This window comes from Carcharhinus amblyrhynchos, chromosome 1 (genome assembly GCF_965287045.1).
Source record: "Carcharhinus amblyrhynchos chromosome 1, sCarAmb.v2.hapA, whole genome shotgun sequence".
Classification (NCBI taxonomy): domain Eukaryota; kingdom Metazoa; phylum Chordata; class Chondrichthyes; order Carcharhiniformes; family Carcharhinidae; genus Carcharhinus; species Carcharhinus amblyrhynchos.
Window position 1 is genome coordinate 87,868,601 of NC_137324.1, and position 22,420 is coordinate 87,891,020.

General features: G+C 41.1%; 1 protein-coding gene across 2 annotated transcripts in view; it reads right to left on the reverse strand.

Moving 5' to 3' along the window:
* ube2kb (ubiquitin-conjugating enzyme E2Kb (UBC1 homolog, yeast)) overlaps positions 1-22,135 on the reverse strand; it is a 97,819-nt gene extending 75,684 nt beyond the window's left edge. The window contains exons 1-2 of one of the 2 annotated variants that reach the window (XM_080188606.1): positions 21,983-22,135; positions 4,013-4,106 (exon numbers count right to left, since the gene is read on the reverse strand). In XM_080188606.1, coding sequence (XP_080044732.1) covers positions 4,013-4,106; positions 21,983-22,045 — 157 coding nt within the window. In that variant the 5' untranslated portion in view covers positions 22,046-22,135. Of the gene's footprint in view, positions 1-4,012; positions 4,107-21,982 lie in introns of those variants that run through there. The other variant, XM_080188616.1, reaches the window with a different exon arrangement.
* Between the last annotated feature and the right edge of the window lie 285 nt (positions 22,136-22,420).

The window sequence follows — 22,420 nt, forward strand, 5'->3', positions numbered from 1 at the left end:
ATGATAAAAGGAGGGAATAAGATATTAAGGGGTTAATATCTCATGCAACCACAAGCTTTTGCAAAAACCTGCTAAACCAGCAGTTTGGTGTATGAAAGGCATAAATAACTTTAGCCTGCTGTGAGTTGACTTCAAAATGACAAGCTTAAGACATCTGTGATTAACAAACTTACCCATTAACAGTTCTCTTTCTTTCAACATAACCATATTACGACTATAGATATGGTTAGCCTGGCTAGAACAAAGGGTGTCTTGTGATTAGCTATATTGCATCAGACCACATATGACCATGAGGATTGTAAAACTACATAACGGGGGACTGTCCCATTATCGAGGGCGCCTTTGCTACCTGATTCCCAGCACTGAGTGGAAGTTGGGTAGCCAGCTTGCATATATAAGAATAAAGAACTTTTAAATTGGACAGCGGTTCATGTTTGCCTTTGTATCAAGGACAGAAGAGTCTCTTGAAAAACGAACTTAACAATCCCTCTCTAGAGTAAGAGAGAGAATTGCTAGCTCTCAGATTCATCTATGTCTTAGAGAAAGCACCATCTAGATAGCAAAAGGTACTGAAGAAAAAGTTCCAGACATAAGAATCAAAAGAAGGCCCAGAATATTCCAGAAGACACAAAACCTGGTTGTAATTTAGAGTGACTAAATTCTATTTTTATATATAAATGTATATAAATATTTTTATAATTTATATATAAAATATTATTTATATAAATTCTATAATGAGTGGAAATTGTATTTATTTGAACAGCATACTATTAATTCGGGAATAGTTAATAGTTAGAAGGGATTTATTCGGTTTGTTAATAGTTAATTAATTCGATAAATCAATTTGCAACAATTTAGAGTGTCAGGGTTTATTTTATTTTATCTTGAGAAGTTGCTTAAGTGCAACCTTTATAAATTATAGGGCAAGCTACTACTCATTGGGTATTCTGGTGTTAGTTCTTGAGGGGGGGGAAAAAAAAATCAACCTCTGCTTTATAACAGTGAGTACAAGTTAAAGATTCAGCAAGGAGCTGCTCCTTCAATCACATCACCAGTGAATCCTACAAGCAGCAAGTACAGGACAGAAACAGTCGGCGACAGGAGAAACAGCAAACATTGTGCTTCATTTAGCCCAAGGCCTGGACACTAACAATACTGATTCAGCTGGAGCGGAAGAAATAAACTGTCAGCCTTTCGAGGGGAAGGCAAGGTGAAAGAGCGAGTGTGTGTCTTGGTACTTCAAGTGAGCATAAAGAGACTGGAAGTGAGCAGGATACACACATTCATCCTCTCACCCTCTAATGGTCACATTCATCAATTCCTAATTTTTAATTTTTTTTGTTTTCTAAGGCAAGTTTTGAAATTCATGTTTCAAACCATTTCTTTCTGAAATTGAGCTAATCAATCCCTCAAATGAGAAAAAAGTGAAATGTTGCCCCCTCATGCAAAAAGAATGGAAAGGGTGCTCTAGCCTCTCCAACAAGAGGAAACAACTTCATGATATCCACATATTAAGTCCCCTCAGGTTGATTCGGGTTGTAGAATCTACAGTCCAGGTGGCCATTTGGCCCATTGAGCCTGGACTGACAACAATCCCACCCTGGTCCTATCCCTGTAATCCCACATATTTACCCTCCTAATCCCCCTGACACTAAGGGGCAATTTATCATGGCCAATCAACCTAACCCACACATCTTTGGAAGGAAACCAAAGCACCCAGAGGAATGGGGAGAACATGCAAACTCCACACAGTGACCTGAGGCCAAAATTAAACCCGGGTCCCTGGCGCCGTGAGGCAGCAGTGCTAACCATGTGCCACTCAAACCCTACAGTGAGCCAGCCAGGATTCGAACCTGGAATCTCCTGGTCCATAATCATACACGTTATACATTGCACCAGTGGCACAATCACTTCTCATTCTTTTAAACTAAAAATGGATACAAGTCCAATCTGTCCAATCTTTTCTACTAAGATAATCCCTTCATCCTAGGAACTGAGTTGAGTGAATCTTTGCTGAACTGCTTCTAATGTATTTACATCCTTTTTGAAATGAGACCAAACTATATAAATACTCTGGAAGCGGTTTCCCCAAGGTAAAAAAAACTTTTCTACACTTATATTCCATTTTCCTTGAAATAAACATCAACATTCTATTTGCCATTACAATTATCTGCAGACTATTTTTTGTAATTCACGTACAAGGACACCCAGATCCCTCTGCACCAAGTTCTGAACTTCATTTCCTTTTAAATTGTATACTGATTTATATTCTTCCTTCCAAGTGGACAAGTTCACATTTTCCTCACATTATACTCCAAGTGCCAAATTTCTGCCCGCTCACTTAATTTATCTATATCCCTTTGTTATCTCTTTACCTCCTCTTGACAACTTGCATTCCTAGCTATTCTGGTGTCATTGACAAATTTAGCTACTATACATTCAGTCCCTGCATCCAAGTCACTATTATAGATTTTAATACTCAAGGCCCAAGCACTGGTCTGTATAGCACACCATTAATTATAGCTTGACAACATGAAATGACCAATTTGTCTCTATTCTCTACTTCCTGTTAGCTAAGCAATCCTTTATCCATGCTAATATGTTACAATCAACACCATGTGATCTTATTTTGTATAGTAACCTTTGATGTGACACCTTATCAAATGCTTCTTGGAAATCCAAGTACACCATATCCACAGGTTCGCCCTTTATCCACTTTGCTTGCGAGTTCCTCAAAGAACCCTAATAGGGTTCTAATTAAACACAATTTACCTTTCAGAAAGCCATTTTGACAGTGTCCTGCTTTAACTTCCTTAATAATAGATTCTAGCAATTTCCTTTTGACAGATGTTAGGTCTATAGTTTCTTGGTTTATACCTCTCTGTTGATTAAATCGTGTTACATTAGCTACCTTCCAATCCACTGGAACCCTACCAGAAACTAGGGAATTTTCGGAGATTAAAACTGTCCAATTAAACCCATTCCATAATGCTGTGTAATTTCTTCCCTTTCAAGGATTTATCTAATTCCCTTTTATCTTTTTATTTCATCTACTTCCACCACACTGTCAGGTAGTACAGTCCAGATCATCAAAACACACTGTTGAAATAAACCTTCAGCGGAGAGCTCCATTTTCTCCAGCAGCTCTTCATAATTGAAGAGTAATTTAATGAGACAAATGACCAGTTAATCTATTTTTAGTGATGTTGATTGAGAAGTTAATGTTGACCAGGACCTGGAATATTCTCCTGCTCTTCTTTGAATAGTGCCAGATGATCTTTTACCTACAGTTAGAAGGTGGCTCATAGTGCCTTGGTTTAACATCGCATCAAAATTGCCAACAGCACAATACTTCATCAGGATTGCGCAGAAGTCAATCTACATTAAATGCTGTTACTACTGATTGCATACATTCACTTTATTAAAACAAGATTTCCTCAAACAACTGAATTGAAGCACAACTTGCCCTACACAAATCCATGCTGTTCCAAATTAGCCCACGTTTTTCAAGGTGTGTATTAATTCCCTGAATTCCAAAATTAATTCCCTATACACAATAGAAACTAAATTAACTGGCCTATGGCTAGCAGGATTATCCTTTCTCACTATTTTAGTAGGGATCTAACATTTGTTATTCTCCAGCCCTTTGGATCAAATTGGATTTTCAAAGATTCCTGGAAAATTATGGTAGCATCTCTGTCCCTCAACATCTTTCAATAGCTTTGGACATGTACCACCTGGGCCAATTATTTTTACATTTTAGACTCCCTTTTTAAAAACACACGAGCGATCACCAGGTCTTCCCAAAAGGTTACACCCAAATTAATTCAAGACTCATTTCTGATAATTTAAACTTTTTTTCTACAAAGATGAATGGTTAAGAATCACCTTTTATTTTTATTAACCTTTCAAGAAAGAATTTTGATGTTCTTCACTTATAGAATAGGATATAAATATATTAAATTATTCTTTAATGTTCATAGCTAAAATTTTGCAGATCATTGGCACTTACCTTCATATGGTGTGTCAGGAGGCCCTGCAATCTCTCCCCTCAATTCTGTAAAGTTTTCATCTACGAGTTCCACTTTTATTTGATTCTTGCTGGTCTTAAAAGAGAAATAAAGCATAGGATGGGTTAAGTTCCAAAACCAGACAGCATTGTCTGATTCTTTTTCTCCTTCTCTATTCATACTGTTATCACAGCTAGCTGCAGCCAAGATCATGCTAATAATAACCTAACTAGTCATAAATCAGAATGAAGTACAATATGATTTCAGAAATTAAAGTTAATTGAACAGAACTGCAGCAAATATTAAAATAAGGTTTCACTGTTTTGGGGTGTATGCTTACTCAAAATATTTAAGTGGTAACTTAAAAAGGACTTCAAAGTTACATTGCTTTTGCATTAATGTTGGTCAGAAGGTCTGTGGCGATTTGGATTATAATAAATTAAGGTAAAAAATTACCAATTACATCAGAAAAACAGTAAATGGATTCAAAATTGGCTCCGTTGTAGGAGATAAAGGGTCATGACAGAAGGCTGCTTTAGTGACTGGAAGCCAATGTCCAGTAGCGTACCACAAAGATCTACGTTGGGCCCCTATTATTCATCATTTATATAAATAACATTGATGACTATGTGGGGATAGGATTATTAAGTTTGCAGATGACAAAGATTGGACGTGTGGTTAGCAGTGAGGCCGAATGTATTGGGCTACAAGAAGAAATAGATGGCATGGTCAAATAGGCAGATAAGTGGCAGATGGAATTTAACTCTGAAAATTGTGAGGTGATACACTTTGGAAGGAGTAATTTGACAAGAAAGTATTCAATGAATGGTAGGACACTAGGAAGTCCTGTGGAACGAAAGGACCTTGGTGTGTTTGTCCACATATCTTTGAAAGCGGAAGGGCATGTTAATAGGGTAATGAAAAAGGGCATATGGAACACTTGCCTTTATCAATCAAGATATAGATTACAAAAGCAGGAAAGTCATGTTGGAGTTGTATCAAACTTTGGTGAGGTCACAGCTAGAGTACTGTGTGCAGTTCTGGTCACCATATTATTGGAAGGGTGTGATTGCACTAGAGGGGGTGCAGAGGAGATTCATCAGGATCCTGCCTGGGATGGAACATTTAAGTTACAAAAAGGCTTGGACTGTTTTCGTTGGAACAGAGAAGACTGAGCGTGACCTGATCGAGGTGTACAAGATTATAAGAGACACGGACAGAGTGGATAAGGAGCAGTTATTCCCTTTGGTTGAAAGGTCAGTCATGAGCTGACATGGATTCAAGGTGAGGGGCAACAGTTTTAGGCAGGATGTGAGGGAAAAACCTTTTTACCCAGAGGATGGTGATAGTCTCAAACACACTGCCTGGGAGGGTTGTGTCATATTCTTTAAAAAAGTATCTGGATAAGCACTAGGCACATCATAACATTCAGGACTGTGGGCCAAGTGCTGACAGATGGGAATGGATGGGAGATCAAGTGTTTCTAATGTGCTGGTGTGAACTCAATGGGCCAAAGGGCCTCTTCTGCACTGTATGATTCTATGAAAATCAAAGATGCCTTGACATTTAACCTTAGAGATATTTAGCCACGTAAACAAGTTTTACGATCAACTTTTACAAGCTTTAAGCTTCTTCAAAAATATTCTGCTTTTCTATTCTTACAACCAAAGTGAATAACCTCAATTTGTCACATTATGCTCCATCTGCCACCTTGTTGCCCACTTGTAAGTTACATTTCCACCTAGCGTTGTATCAGCAAACATAGATACATTATCTCTTTGTCTTGACTGGAAATAGCTGAAGCCCCAATTGATCTTTATGACATTTTGCAAGCCTGCCAACCTGAAAATGCCCTATTTATCCCTAGTGTATCCATTCTAACATATCACCCCAATTCTATGGGCCCTTATCTTGCATATTAACCTTTTGTGAGACATCTTATCAAATATCTTTTGGAAATTTAAGTATACATCCACTGTTTACCCTACCCTACCCTACTAATTACAGCCTCTCAAAATTTTGTAAATTTGTCAAGTATGAGTTCCCTTTTGTGATACTATGTTCACATTGTCTGATCATATTATGATTAAGTGTTATGACTTCCTTAATTACAGATTCTAGCATTTTCCTCAACAGCTACTGTCAGGTTAACTGGCCTGTAGTTCCTTGCACGCTCTTCTCTACTTTTGTGAGCAGTACGAGCAGGATCATAGTTGGTTGAGTTGCTGTAGGCCCCATGCAACCCCATTTAGTGCTTGACATCAGATATAACCTCATCTTTCACGTGGGAATATACTGAGCTCTGACGACGCCTCTACAGTTAGCAACTAATCATGAAAGACAGAAAAACGTACATCTGATCTTCCAGCAATTTATTAGACCATTAAAAACCTGAAAGATTGCAGAAAATAGGTTGACTTAGAATGCATTCATGCAACATTGATAGAAATTGAGACAAACTACCAAGTTAATTTCAGATTGAGGCCTCATTTGCACAGCCATCTGGAGAATTCATCTGGACTCTGGGGGGATTAAGTTGGTTACGTATGCATTATGATTTCACAAAGAGCTAGGTAAATTTTGGAGAATTTAAATTTTTAACTGGCAAGACATCCAACATTCAGGATTCGTAAAAACAGTTGCTCACTCACCCTGGGATCTGAAGTGTGCGATTTAAATCTGAAACTACCATTTATCACATCCTTGAAAATATAAATTCTAGCATTTCCTGCTACTGATGTATGACTAACAGACTTTGAGTTCCACGTTTTCTCTTTTTCTCCCCTCAAACAGTCAGTGATGTTTGCTACTTTCCAATCTGAAGGAACCATTCTAGAATCTATAAAATTTTGGAACATCACGTATCTCTACAGCTACCTCTCATCACTTTGGGATGCATAATATCAGGTCCCAGGAACACATCAACTTCCAGTCCCATTCATTCATCCAATATATCTTACTATACTTACACTAATTTCCTTCAACTCATCGTTCTCTCTAGTCCCTGGATCTCTAGATCTGGGAGATTGTGTATTTTCCTCAGTGAAATAATCATTTAGCTTCTCTGTTCCCCATTATGAATTGTCTTGACTTTGCCTGTATTGGATCCACGTTTGTCTTAGCCAAATGCTTTCCTTTCACATAGCTATTAAAGTTTTTACAGTCCGTTTTTATATTTTTCGTTAGATTGCATTTATATTCTATTTTCTAGGCCTTCCTTGTCTGTATTCTAAAACATCCCAATCCTCAAGTGGCAACTTTATATGCCTTTTCTAGATAAGTAGCCTAGTGATAGTACCACCATCTCTCCAATAAATAATGAGGTTAGCCTCATATGCCACAGGTTTATTTTAGAATTCACATTCAACCATCCATGGTGGTGGAAACCTGGAATCTCAGAGCATTGTTCTAGGTTTGTGGTTGGCCAGCTCAGTGACCTATAACCTATCTTGAGGCAGATTAAGTAGCCAAGTAAACCAGATAAACTGAGGGACAAATTAAAGGGACAGCCCCTTGAAAGCTACTTTTTCAGCTCACTCATGCCTGCTGCTGGACAATTTCTATCTTCCATCTTGTGGGATTTGAACAGTAGGTTAGACAAAGGAGAGCCAGATGACGTCATCTACTTGGATTTCCAGAGGATATGACAAGGTGCCGTGCAGGAGCCTCTGAATAAGATAAGAGCCCATGGTGTTGGAGGCAAGGTACTAGCATGGATAGAAGATTGGCTAACTGGCAGAAAGCAGAGTGAGAGGATAAAGTGGTCCTTTTCAGGATGGCAGCCAGTGACTCGTGGAGTTCCACAGAGGTCAGTGTTGGGACACAACTTTTCACCTTATAACCAATGATTTAGATGGAGGAACTGAGAGCATTGTGGTTAAGTTTGCAGATGATACAGAAAGATAGGTGGAGGGACAAGTAGTATTGAGGCAGTGGGAAGGCTGCAGAGGACAGGTTAGTAGAGTGAGAAAGAAGTGGCTAATAGAATACAACATGGGAAAGTGAGAGGTTATGCAGGAAGAATAGAAGCGTAGACTATTTTCCAAATATGGAGAGAATTCAGAAATTGGAAGTGCAAAGAGTCCCAGTTCAGGATTCTCTTAAGGTTAACTTGTAGGTTGAATTGGTGGTTAGCAAGGCAAATGCAATGTTAGTTAATTCATTTTGAGAGGACTAGAATACAAATGCAGGGATGTACAGCGGAGGCTTTATAAGGCTCTGGTTAGACCACATTTGTAATATTGTGGGCAATTTTGGGCTCCGTATCGAAGGATGTGCTGGCCTTGAAAAGGGTCCAGAGTGGTTCACGAGAGTGATCCCAGGAATGAAAGGCTTAACATATGTGCAGTGTTTGAGGATTCTGAGTCTGTACTCAAAATTTAGAAGGATGAGGGGGAGTTCATCGAAACTTACAGAAAACTGAAAGACCTGGATAGAGTGGATATGGGGAAGATGTTTTCATTAGTGGGAAGACTAGGATCCAAGGGCACAGCCTCAGAGTAAAGGGACAACCCTTTAGAACTGATATGAGGAAGAATTTCTTGAGCCAGAGGGTGGTGAATCTGTGGAATTCACTGTTGATGCCAAGTCATTGCATGCATTTAAGATAGTGATAGGGGATTAAAAGGTTATGGGGAAAAGGTAGGAGGTTGAGAAACATATCAGCCATGACTGAATGGCAGAGCAGATTCAGTGGGCCAAATAACCTAATTCTGCTCCTATATCTGATGGTCTTGTGGAACCTAGAATCCCAGAGCACTGTCCTAGGTTTTTTGTGTTTTACCAATTCAGTGATCTATACCCTATTTTGAGTAAATTTTATTTTCAGCTCATCACAGGACAATTTACCACCTATCATGGTAGGATTTAAGAACTCCCCCAGATTTGTGGATTACCAGTTCAGTAATCTATACCACTAGGTCACAGGAGGGCAAGCACTTGTCAATTTATGGAAATTTCAAATTTCAACTCGCCTCTAATTGATCAGGTACACTTAAGACTGCTTGCCAACCGGGTCTACCCAAGAGGTTTTAAAGAAACCGGCTGCCACTTTAACAACTAAATGTCAAATTTGTGCTCCACCCATCTTAAAACAATAGCGGGGGGACATCAGCTAGCAATGATCTTCTCAGTCAATTATAGATGTGATTTAAAAATATTAGCACTATTACATTGTGAATATAATCTCACTGTGACCTTAAATGGTGTTTAAAGCAGCAACATAAAGGAAATGGTGGAATTGAAATGAAAATTTTAACCAGTACCAGCAACAATGAAATTTATCTATGCAAAGTTATCCAACTTGCCAGCATAACTACCTTAAAAAACAGAAAATAATTTGGATTCCTGAAAATAATTAGAACTCCAAAATTATAGAAATTAGAATTCTAAGCAGGAAGCTAGATTTGAAAATACCAACGCCGCAAATTCAGTAAGACAGATAATCAGCATTCTATACAACTGCGACAGTTTAATCGCTACACAAAAATAATTGCCAAAAATTAATTCCAAGACATCAGACTGCAAAAACTTTGCATTAAGAGGTTTATCACCCAACAGTTGACACAAATTACACTTCCATTTGTTTTTAAAACCATAAAGGTCTCTGAGTGCTTTACATGATGGCCAGAAGCCGAAGGTGGATAGGGAAATTGAGGGGCCAAAATCAATCTCAAAAGAAAAGGACTTTTGAGACCACTTAAAAACAGGGAGAGGGATAGCAAGGTGATTATGCTGAAGAAAAGTGCATGGCAAAGTAGTTTATAGGACAACAGAGCAGCATTGAGGAAATGGAAGGTTCATACAATTGTGGCAGCTTACAGGTTAAGAACATGCATATTTTAAAGGTGAGGGTAAAAATCTTTTAATTCATCTCCATAAGCATGAGAATCAAGTAGAACTTGGCACAGTGGGGAATATAGGAAATATGAACAATGTGGCCTGCAACACACTGGGGAGAGCTAACGGTGAAATAGGTTGAAAGTAGATGCACAAAAAACCCAACCATAGTCACTTCTAAAAAAGTTGCTAGAAGGTATGTTACAGTGGAACGAATAAGGTTTGCAATGTAAAATGGAATGTGCTCATCCTTATCCCGTTAAACCTTGGCTGAAATTCTGCCATCTTGCCCGCCGTGGGAATCTTGGCAGACAAGACACAAAATCTGGCGAACAATTCAAAGGTCCGTTGAATTCAAGCAGGAATTTCTGGTCTTGGGCTTGCGGAAAAGGAGAATTCCGCCCTTTTTTTCTTAAATTCTGAACAGTAAATACAGCGTATTTATACACAAGAGAGAATAGCAGGTAAATATTTCTGGAAAAGGCTATGACTTTAGAGTACTTCTAAACTTTTATTTGTTGACTTTCAAAAGAATCGAAAATTTCAACAATGATTTTCCATATGAAAATGAGACCCAGTAGGTATGTTTCTTGAGAGTCTTCAGGATGGATTCTTAAAGCAAAAGGGAAAATGCTGGAAAATCTCAGCAGGTCTGGCAGCATCTATAAGGAGAGAAAACAGCCGATGTTTTGCGTCCAGACGATCCTTTGTCAAAGCTAAAAGGCACAGAAAATGGGAAGTACTTATACTGCAATGTGAGGGAATGAAAGATGAGTCATAGTCACAGAATAAAGGGAGAATAAAGGGTGTAAATGTCCAAAATGGCAGAGAAGCCAAAAAGATGATTTTGGGGGTGGGGAGGAGAAAAGGTAAAGGAAGTAAAGGGGGATAAAGCGGGGTGGGGAGGGGGGAAGAAAAAGGAGGAAAGAAATAAAAAAGGCAGAGAACAGTAAAAATTTAAATAGAAATGAAAACGAAGGGGTCGAGGTGGGTAGAGCAAATCATCTGAAGTTGTTGAATTCGATGTTGAGACCGAAGGCTGTAAAAGGGCCAAGCCGGAAGATGAGATGCTGTTCCTCCAGTCTGTGTTGAGCTTCACTGGAACATTGCAGAAAGCCAAGGACAGACATGTGGGCATGGGAGCACGATCGTGTGTTAAAATAGCAAGCAACTGGAAGGTCAGGTTCCTAATTGCGCAGAGAGAGGTGCTCAGCAAAGCAATCAACTAGTCTACGCTTGGTCTCTCCAATATAGAAGAGACCACATTGAGCGTGGTGAATGCCAGGTTAAGCAGTGTTTCACTTGCACCTCTTTCAATTTGGTGTATTGCATTCACTGCTCCCAATGTGGTCTCCTCTATATCAGAGACCAGGCGTGGACTGGGTGATCGCTTTGCTGAGCATCTTCGGCCTACATGCAATCAGGACCCTGATCTTCTGGTTGCTTGTCATTTTAACACACGATCCTGCTCCCATGCCCACATGTCTGACGTGGCTTGCTGCAATGTTCCAGTGAAGCTCAACGCAAAATGGAGGAACAGCATCTCATCTTCTGGCTAGGCACTTTATAGCCTTCTGGTCTGAAGATCGAATTTAACAATTTTGGATGATTTGCTCTACCCCACCTCAATCCCTTTGTTTTCATTCTATTTTATTTAATTTCTTACCGTTTTCAACCTTTTATTTCATTGTCTTTTTTCATTTTTCTTTTCTCCCACTTTATCCGTCTTTGCTTCTCCTTTTCTAAATCTTACCTCTGTTCCATCCATTTGCCCCCCTCCCAGAAATATCTTCATTTTAGCTTCTCTGCCGTTCGGCCATTCACAACCTTTATTCGCTCTGTGGACAGCCATCAGCAGTCTTTTCGCCTGGTTTCTGTGGCTATGACTCAGCTTTCATTCCCTCACCCTGCAGTATAAATAGCTCCCACTTTCTGGACTTTTTTTTGAAGCTTTGACAAAGGGTCGCCTGAACTCGAAACGTCAGCTCTTTTCTCTCCTTACAGATGCTGCCAGACCTGCTGAGATTTTCCAGCATTTTCTCTTTTGGTTTCAGATTCCAGCATCTGCAGTAATTTGCTTTTATCCAATGATCCTTAGAGCAACCAGTCTTACAGTCAACCAGAGAGCGGGCTATTCTAGATCTGGCAATGTGCAACTGGATTAATGAATGACCTATCGTGAAGATACCCCTAGGTACCAGTGATCACGATTGAATTCCACATTCAATTGAGGGAGAGAGGAGTGGGTCTAATAATAATTGAGAGCATTAAGTCAGAGCTGGCTGAAGTGACTGGGAAATTAGGTTAAAGGGTAGGTTAGTAGAGATGCAGTTGCAGACATTTTAGGAGATACTTCAGAATATTCAGAATATATTCCTGCAAGAAAAAATAGCTCTAAGGGAAGAACACACCATCAGTGGTTAACTAAATTTAAAGACAGTATCAAACTGAAAGAAAAAGCATATAATTCCACAAAGATGAATATCAGGTCAGAAGATCGGGTAGACTATAAAAAACAAAGAGTAAAAGATTAAGAGGGAAAAACGGAAGTCTGGGAGAAAGTTAGTTAGAAATATAAAAGGCAGTGAGAGTTCCTACAGGTATTTAAAAAGAAAAGGAATAAAGTGATTGTGGGTCCTTTAGAGAGTGAGAATGGGGAATAATGGAAAATTAAGAAATGGCAGATAAATTGAACATATATTGTGTTTACCTTCATTGTAGAGCTTGCAAATATTATCCCAGAAACAACTGTGAATCAGGAGGTGAAAGGGAGGGAAGGGCATAAAACAATTACAATTACCAGAGAAAGAGTATGCGGAAACTATTAGTTCTAAAAGCTTACAAGTCCCAAGTTCTGATGGACATCATCCTAGGCTCTCAAATATGGCTAAGACAGTAGACACAGTAAAAAGTCTGACAACACCAGGTTTTAGTCCAACCTATTTATTTGATAATATTCTCACTAGCTTTAAGGCATTAAGACAGTAGATGCATTGGTCTTAATTTTCCAAAATTCTCTAGTTTTTAGAAAGGTCTCATTTGATTAGAGGAAGCATATTTGCTCATTTCCAATCAAGAAAAGGAGACAGAAACCAGGAAACTACATTACAGTTAACTTTAAATCTGTCATAGGGAAATTGCTGGGATTTATTAAGGTGATTATTGTGGGGCACTTTGAAAGTGTCAACATAATTTAATGAAAATGATATCATGTTCCACTATTTTATTGGCGTTCTTTGCAAAAGTAACAACATGGAAGAAGGGAAACTTGTTGATGTGTTGCACTTAGATTTCCAAAAGGCATTTGACAAGGTGCCACAGGATTGGTTACTATGCAAAAGAGCTCAATGTCTAGCATGGACAGAGGATTGGTTAGATAACAAGTAGGAATAAATGGGTGTTTTTCAGGATGGCAAGATGTGACAAGTGGAGTGTCACAGGGATCAGTACTGGGATCTCAATTATTTACGATTTATATCAATGATGTGCTGTAGAATGAAAAGAATGTATGGTTGCTAATGGCACAAAGGTGAATTGGATAGTCAAGCTGTGATGGCATAAGGATGCTGCAAAGAAATAAATTTAATGAGTGGGCAAAAAATTGGCAGATGGAGTATAACGTAGAAAAATGTGATTGTGTTCATTTTGGCAAGAAGAATAGAAAAGGAATATATGATTCAAACGGAGAGAGATTGCAGAACTGAGACACAGAGGGATCTGGGTGTCCTGATCCAAGAATTAGGACATATTAGTATGCAGGTACAATAAGTGATTAGGAAGACAAATGGAACGTTGTCATTTATTGCAAGGGGATTGGACTTCCCTACCATCAACACTCTGGGATTTACTATTACCAAAAGCTTAACTGGATCAGCCACATAAATCCAGTGACTACAAGAGCAGGTCAGAAGTAGGATCATTAGCTTCCCCATGCAACCAAGTCCAACATATCTCAGAGTGATGCAAGATAGGACACTCTTTTCTGGGAACACCCATTATTGGACAGTGACTGTGCAGCACTTGCAGAGTGGCATCCAGAAATGATCTATACATGACTCCAAACAAGGACAATTCCATTCAGCCAGATGGCATAGGGAACAGACCTAAGCTCTGTTAACCTGGCACTTCCATTCGTAAATGGTGATGGACAATTAAACAACGCACTGGAGGAAAAGGCTCCACAAATATCCTCATCCTCAATGATGGAGGAGCCCAGCACATCAGTGCAAAAGGTAAGGCTGAAGAATTCACAACAATTTTCAGCCAGAAGTGCCAAGTGAATGAGCCATCTCAGCCTCCTCCAGTGGTCCCCAGCATCTCACATACCAGCCTCCAGTCAATATCCAGTGATATGAAGAAACAGTTGGAGGCACTAAATACTGCACAAGCAATGGGTCCTGATAACATTCCGACAAAGTACTGAAGACTTGTGCTCCAGAACTTGCCACTCCCCTAGCCAAGCTCTTTCAGTTCGGTTACAACACTGGCATCTACCCAACAATGTGGAAAATTGCCCAGGTACGTCCTGTACACAAAAAGGACAAATCCAGCCTTTTACTCAGAGGTAGGAGACCATCTGATTGAGTTACTCAATGCTCTGCACTGCATCAAGTGGGAGAAAACTATTACAGGGCTAAGCTTCATACACTCCAGCAGGAAGTGCTGGAGTCTAATCTATCATCTTGGGGCAGCCCAAAACTTGCTCAAAACCTCTATTCAATTACTCACAACTATATCTCCAGCTTGCTATAGCTAAGGCCCCCACAGAGAAAAAATATCTGTCTAATAGTATAAAAATATCAGACCAAATGAAATATCTGGGGTAAATTAAAGCAACACCATTAGCAGCACTGAGAAGTCATCATCCCACCCACTTTGAGATTGCAGAATTTAAGGAGACCTTACAGGGCTTGAGATGTGGCAAGGCCACAGGACACAACAACATTTTGCAAGAATTTATGAAAGACCTGAGGCCATGAGCTCTTGGCTGGCTGACCTGGTTTTACATGATGATCATAAATTGCAGCACCATTCTAAAGAATTGATTGATAGCAAAAGTTATCACCATACCAAAGTCTTGAAAAAACCCATACTGGTAGCTAGCTACTGTATTCTCTCTCTCCTGTCGGTCCCATACAAAATTCTTGAACCCTTCATCCTTCAGTGCAAATCCCAATCATAGAGGTTCTTAGTATTGATCCTAGCCTTCCCCCAAATGACTGAAAGCTTTGGAACACTGTTGAAAAAACTGAAGGTTTAGAGTTCACTTTGGACAGGCAAAAAGTACATGAAGACAAACTAATGGACTCCCCCAAGACTCAGTACTGGCTCCAACCCTGTTCAAATTGTAGACAAATCATCTTCCAAAATTATCTCCCAAAAATTCATACATACAGACAACTTCTGCTTCACAACACAAGCCCCCCACTTCAACACCTTCGACCGGGCCTTAAACAGACCAGTTAAAAACTTGAATAATACTGCAACACATGGCAACTCAAGCCAAGCCCTGTACAAACAGTATCCAGCTCATTCCAACCTCAACTCAAAAGCCAAAGAGTTCAAATCTGTTGAATGGCTACAACTTAAAGTAGCACCCAAATCAAACGTACCTTAGAGTGATCCTAGATAGGACAGTGACCTTCCAAAACAACCTAAAAACCACAGCCAGGTTCACGTCCAGAAACAACTTGATTGACTCACTACCCAGCTCAACATGGGGTACTGCTACCACCATCCTCCAAACCTGAGCACCTGCATTCTCACATGTACACACACAATACCCAGCTGAAAGCTACCAGGCGTATCATTACCGGAACACTACGCTCAACACTATTCCCTTGGTTCCCTGTCCTAGCAAACATCACTGCTCCATGCAAATTCCATGTAGACAAATGAATGGGAATCAATGAACATGACAAACAAGTATCTGAACAAAGAACAAAGAAAATTACAGCACAGGAACATCTGGTCCCAACACAACCAACAGCTGCCCAGTTTCAACCTTCCAAGGAAAGAGTGGTCCATCCTCAACAGGTTCAGGACCGGCCACGGCACCTGCTTGGGCCTTCACAGAAGGGACAATAGTGCCAACCCCCTACCTGTCTGTGTGAGACAACAAACTATACACAACATAATTATCAGAACTCCTACAGTACAAAAGTAGGCCATTTGGCCGAGCGAGCCTGCACCAACAAGAATTCCATCCAAGTCCATCCCATAACTCCACACATTTATATTGTTAATCCTCAAAACTAAGGGACAATTTAACCTGGCTAATCCACCCAACATGAACATTTTTGGATGGTGGGAGGACAGTACCCAGAGGAAACCCATACAGACATGGGGAGAATGTCTGTGGAGTTTGCAGAATCACTGGAGGCCGGAGTTGAATCCGGCACTGTGAGGCAGCAGTGCTAACTACTGTGTCACAATGCCGTCCATAAAGAATCCACAGATCCAGCAGAGGCCTATCTGCACTCAACAGAGCAGCTGGAAGAAACTGCTGGCTTAGGGACTTTGCATCCACTAAATAAATAAAATTCCTGTTTCCCCAAAGCCTTTGTATCATCTACAAAACATGAGTGAAGACAGTAACTGAATACTCTCCACTTGCCTGGATGAGTGCAGTTCCAACACACACAGCACAATACAATCAAGGACAAAGCAGACTTGCACATGATTGGCACCCCATCCACTACCTTAAATATTCAGTCCCTCCACTACCTGTGCATACTGGCAGTACTGCACACCATCTACAAGATGTACTGCATCAACTCACCCAGGCTCCTTTGACTTCCAAACCCGCAACCACTGTCACTTTAGTAGACAAGGGCAGCAGATGCATGGGAACATTACCACCTGCAAGTTCTGCCCAAGCCATACACCATTATGATTTGGAACAATATTGCTGTTCCTTCACTGTTGCTGGGTCAAAACCATGGAAATCCCTCCCTACCTGCACTGCGGGTGTACCTACATCACATGGACTGTAGAGGTTCAAGGCAGAAGAGTTTATCTAGGTGCCCTTAAGAAGGGCAATAATGTTGGCCTTACCAGTAATGTTCATGTCCCAAGAATGAATAGAAAAATATCAGATCATAATGAATGTACTTAGAACAAAGTATCAAGAGATTAAAATCCCACTTTTGCAAAATAACTGTCAAATATTTCAGTACACATAGCTGTAGATACTTGATCACTTTAACATATACAATTTATTGTGCATAAACTACTATCCAGAATGAAAAACCTCTACATCACACCATGACACAAAAATAGGAGAGACAGTAAGTTGCAGCAAGGAAATAACGAAGGAGGTGAAGGAAAGTGTTAAATTAAAAGCGGATGCGTTTAGAGTAGCTCAGAGTAGTGAGCGAGAAGAGGATTGGGAGAGGTTTAAATGTTGACAAAGAAGTTGATAAAGAAGGGTAGGATAAACTGTGAAGCTGGGCTAGCGCTTAATATAAAAAAGGATAGCAAGAGTTTTTTTATAAATACATAAAAAGGAAGAAGCTGGCTAGGGTGAACGTTGGGCCCTTAGAGGATAAGGGGGGGGACTTAGCGTAGGGGATGGGGAAATGGCTGAGGCCCTGAATAACTTTTTTGTCTCGGTCTTCACGGAGGACGTGAATAATTTGCCAGGTGTTAGCGATGGAAAGATGGTAGGAGTGAAGGGCCTGAATGACATTATTGTTACTAGAGAGGCAGTGCTCGACAGACTGGAGGGTCTGATTGTGGACAAGTCCCCAGGACCGGATGGAATGCATCCAAGGGTTCTGAAGGAAATGGCGGAGGTGATAGTGGATGCCTTGGTGATTATTTTCCAAACCTCGCTGGATTCCGGGGAAGTGCTGGAAGATTGGAAAATGGCTAATGTTACGCCGTTGTTTAAGAAGGGTGGCAGGCAAAAGGCGGGGAATTATAGAACATAAGAAATAGGAGCAGGAGTAGGCCATCTAGCCCTTCGAGCCTGCCCCGCCATTCAATAAGATCATGGCTGATCTGTCGTGGCTCAGTTCCACTTTCCCGCCCTCTCCCCATAACCCTTAATCCCCTCTCTTATCAAGAACCCATCAACCCGCTTCTTAAAAATATTTAGCGAGGCAGCCTCCACCACTTCAACGGGCAGAGAATTCCAGAGATTCACCACCCTTTGAGTGAAGAAGTTCCTCCCCAACTCCGTTCTAAACCGCCTCCCCTTTATCTTGAGGCTGTGCCCCCTAGTCCTACTGTCTGTTTTGAGTGGGAAGAGTCCCTCCACCTCTACCCTATCCATCCCATTCATCATCTTATACGTCTCAATGAGGCCGGTTAGTTTAACGTCTGTTGTAGGAAAAATGTTAGAATCCGTGATCAAGGAGGAAATAGCGAGGCATCTTGAGGAGAATTGTTTGGTCGAGCAGACGCAGCACGGTTTCGTTAAGGGGAAGTCGTGTCTGACGAATTTATTGGAGTTCTATGAGGATGTGTCTAGGGCGGTGGATAGAGGAGAGCCGGTGGATGCGGTGTTTCTTGATTTTCAGAAGGCGTTTGACAAGGTGCCTCACAAGAGGTTATTACAGAAGGTCAGGGGGCATGGAGTTGGGGGTAGGGTGTTAGCGTGGATAGAGGATTGGCTGTCAAATAGGAGGCAGGGAGTGGGGGTCAATGGGTGCTATTCGGATTGGAGGTTGGTGACTAGTGGAGTGCCCCAGGGGTCGGTGCTGGGGCCTCAGCTATTCACCATTTATATAGATGATCTGGAGGAGGGAACCGAGTGTACAGTGTCGAAATTTGCTGATGACACCAAGAGTGGTGGAACGGCAAATTGTGTGGAGAGTCTGCAAAAAGATCTAGATAGGCTGGGCGAATGGGCCAGGAACTGGCAAATGGAATTTAATGTTGGCAAATGTGAGGCTGTCCACTTTGGTAGGAATAATGGTAGGAAGGACTATTACTTACGTGGCAAAAAACTGCAGCATGCGACGGAGCAGAGGGACCTCGGGGTCCTTGCGCATGAGTCGCAAAAACCCAGCCTGCAGGTGCAGCAGGTGGTCAGGAAGGCTAATGGGATGCTGGCCTTCATAGCGAGGGGGATTGAATATAAAAGTAGGGAGGTCTTGCTGCAGCTGTATAGGGCACTGGTGAGGCCGCAGCTGGAGTACTGTGTGCAGTTTTGGTCGCCGCACTTACGCAAGGATATCTTGGCCTTGGAGGGACTGCAGAGGATGTTCATTAGGCTGATTCCAGGATTGAGCTATGAGGAAAGGCTGAATAAACTAGGCTTGTACTCGTTAGAGTTTAGAAGAATGAGGGGAGATCTCTGAGGCGTATAAGATGTTGAATGGGATGGATAGGATAGAGGTGGAGAGGCTCTTCCCACTCAGAAAGGACAGTAGGACTAGAGGGCACAGCCTCAAGATAAAGGAGGGGGGGGTGCGGTTTAGAACGGAGTTGAGGAGGAACTTCTTCACTCAAAGGGTGGTGAATCTCTGGAATTCTCTGCCCGTTGAAGTGGTGGAGGCTACCTCGCTAAATATATTTAAGACGCGGGTAGATAGGTTTTTGATAGGCAAGGGGATTAAGGGTTATGGGGAGAAGGCGGGAAAGTGGAACTGAGCCACGACAGATCAGCCATGATCTTATTGAATGGCGGGGCAGGCTCGAAGGGCTAGATGGCCTACTCCTGCTCCTATTTCTTATGTTCTTAAATAAGAACCTTACAAATGGATATAGAAAGGGTAGGAGTGTGAGCCAAAATGTGGCAGATGGAGTTTAACATGGATAAGTGTGTAGTCATGCATTTTGGTCAGAAAAATGGGAAGGCAGTTTACAATCTAAATGGGCTCAGACTTCAGGTGCTCTGGTGCAGAAGGATCTGGGCGTCCTTGTTCGCAAGTCACAAAAAACTAGCATGCGGTTGCAGCAGATAATGAAGAAAGCAAATTGAACATTGGCATTTATAGCTAAAGGAATAGAATATAAAGGTTAAGAAATATCGTTGTAACTACACAAGACATTGGTGAGGGCGCACCTGGAGTATAGTGCACAGTTTTGATCCCCTTTTGGAGGAAAGATAGAGTAGCATTGGAGGCAGTTCACAGGAGGTTCACGAGATTGACTCTCGAGATGAGGGGTTTGCCATATGAAGAAAGATTGAACAGTTTAGGACTATATTCTCTGGAATTTAAAAGAATGAAAGGAGATCAAATTGAAGTATACAAAATGATAAACGGTATGGATAAAGTAGGCGTAAAGTGGATGCTTCCTTTTGTGGGGCATTCTAGGACAAGAGGTCATAGTCTTAGGGTAAGAGGCAGCAAATTTAAAATGGAGTTGAGGAGAAACTACTTTTCCCAAAGGGTTGTGAATCTGTGGAATTCACTACCCCAAAGTGTGGTGGATGCTGGGGCAGTGAGCAAATTTGAGAAGTTGGACAGATTTTTAATCGGTAACGGGTTGAAGGGTTATGGGGAAAAGGCAGGAAAATGGGGATGAGGAGCATATCAGCCATGATCAACTGGCAGAGCGGACTCAGTGGGCTGAATGGCCTAATTCTGCTCCTATATCTTATGAACTTATGGAATAAAATATTTCAGAAATTCAATAAATGATTTTTGTTGAGTGGTATATTTGTTTTGATGTAAGTAGTGCAACACCTATGCACTTATAATAAAGGGTACTCCCAGAAACTTTTCAGTAGATAGGGACCATTACTATTCAGAATGAATCCTTGAAGTGCATATCGTCCAAAACTCAAGTACAACTCTCTGGCGGGAAAGCAAAAAGCTTGGCTTTAAAAGACAAAGTAACAGAAGTGTTAATGCTGACTCATTCACATAGCACTCTCAATTTGAAATCAAAGCTTGAATGCAAGCCCCATCCACGGCATGGGGGACATAATCCATACGGAAACCTAGTATAGTAACAAGGGATGCTGTATTGTCAGAGGTGCTTTACTTTAAAAGAGGACATGCCTGGCTGTTCAGATGAACAACAAAGATACTATTTTTAGAAGATCAGGTAGTTCTCCAAACACACTCTCCAGCACTGCTCCACAATCAACACCACTAAAACACAGTTCAACTACCTTCCTAACTGTATACTGTTTGTGGGAACTGGTTGTGCACAATTGGTAAACATACTTCAAAAGTAATAAAACTGTGAAACACTTTACGATATCCTGCAATTGTAACATAAGAACATAAGAAAGGAAGCTCATGTTTTCTTTTAAGGATATATACTTATAGTGATGTGCAATAGAAAGTGGTGGTGCAAGCAGAGGACAATCATATTACTATAAAAGGTTATATGCCATTACAACTATTAGTACTCCACAAAAAAAAATTTGTAAATTACCTAAAATGAGAAACTGCTATATTCAGAAAGAAATTAAGCGTCAGTTGAAGTCTAAATATATGCAGTGACAACTACACTTTAACTAACTTGTGTCTACTGCAGAAATACAAATTAATAACATAAAACTTTATACTGTTTTGCTAAATGCTGTCAAATTACTGTGTTCTCTTTTCTATAAAAACTAATAAACAAGTTAATTTTGGAGAAAATGAGAGTCTGAAATGAAAAAGATACTAACACAGTAAAATAACCAAATATCAATTGTGAAACCAGATATCATCCAACCACAGGATGTCATCTGATATTATTAGTCCTAAACAAAGGAAAGTCTAAGAATGTACATTAGCAGAAAGACATTAGTTAAAATAAAATTATACACCCCAATCCCACCCAACACGTGACCTCAACCACACAAAACATACCCGTTTACTAAATCAAAGTGGAGGTATCTCGTATGGTGGTGGAAGAACGTTACACGCCTACAACCCTAGCAACAACCTGAGAGCTGAAGGCATCAACTAGACCTCCTGAAATCCGGTATTTCAACCACTTCAACCAGGCCATCCACACGACACTCTTAAACGGCAGATTCAACGTCTGAAGCATATTTTTTTAAATGACCTGTAGTGAGTCGCGCAACCGCTCCCCGGACTTTCCCGAAACCACCTCAGGCGCCTGTCCATCACCATGAAACTCCCCATACTCTCCTCTCCCCTCCCCTGTTGGCGGTCAGTCAACCAGGGGAAGATATAAACGAATTAGGAGGGGAATGGCGGGGGGGGGTCGGGCCTCACCTCTTCGCTCTTCAAAACCTCTTTAAACTCTCGTTTAATTCGCTGCACTGCGATATTGGCCATTTCGCGACGCGCTGCTCGGCCTCGGCTTCAGCCTTCCTTACAACATCAGACTATCAGCACGGCCAAAATGGCGGCGCTTCCGCGCAGGCGCAGTCCCACAGCTCCGTCAGGCGAATCGGGTCGGCGAGAAGCGCGTGCGAGCGGGTGGCAGTGCCGGGCTCGCGACAGGGTCGCTGACTGCCAGACGTTGCAGCGGTGCAAGTCTGCTCGGCTTTAACCTTCATTCAGTACACTTAGGCCGCCAGCACTACCGCCCCGTGTACACCTGGACAGGGCCAAGCCCTCACCCGTGTCAAATGACATCTCCAGCAAGTCCACCTGTCATAATACTCAACCGCTTATTCCTCCCCGGCCTGTTGATGTATTATTGCGGCT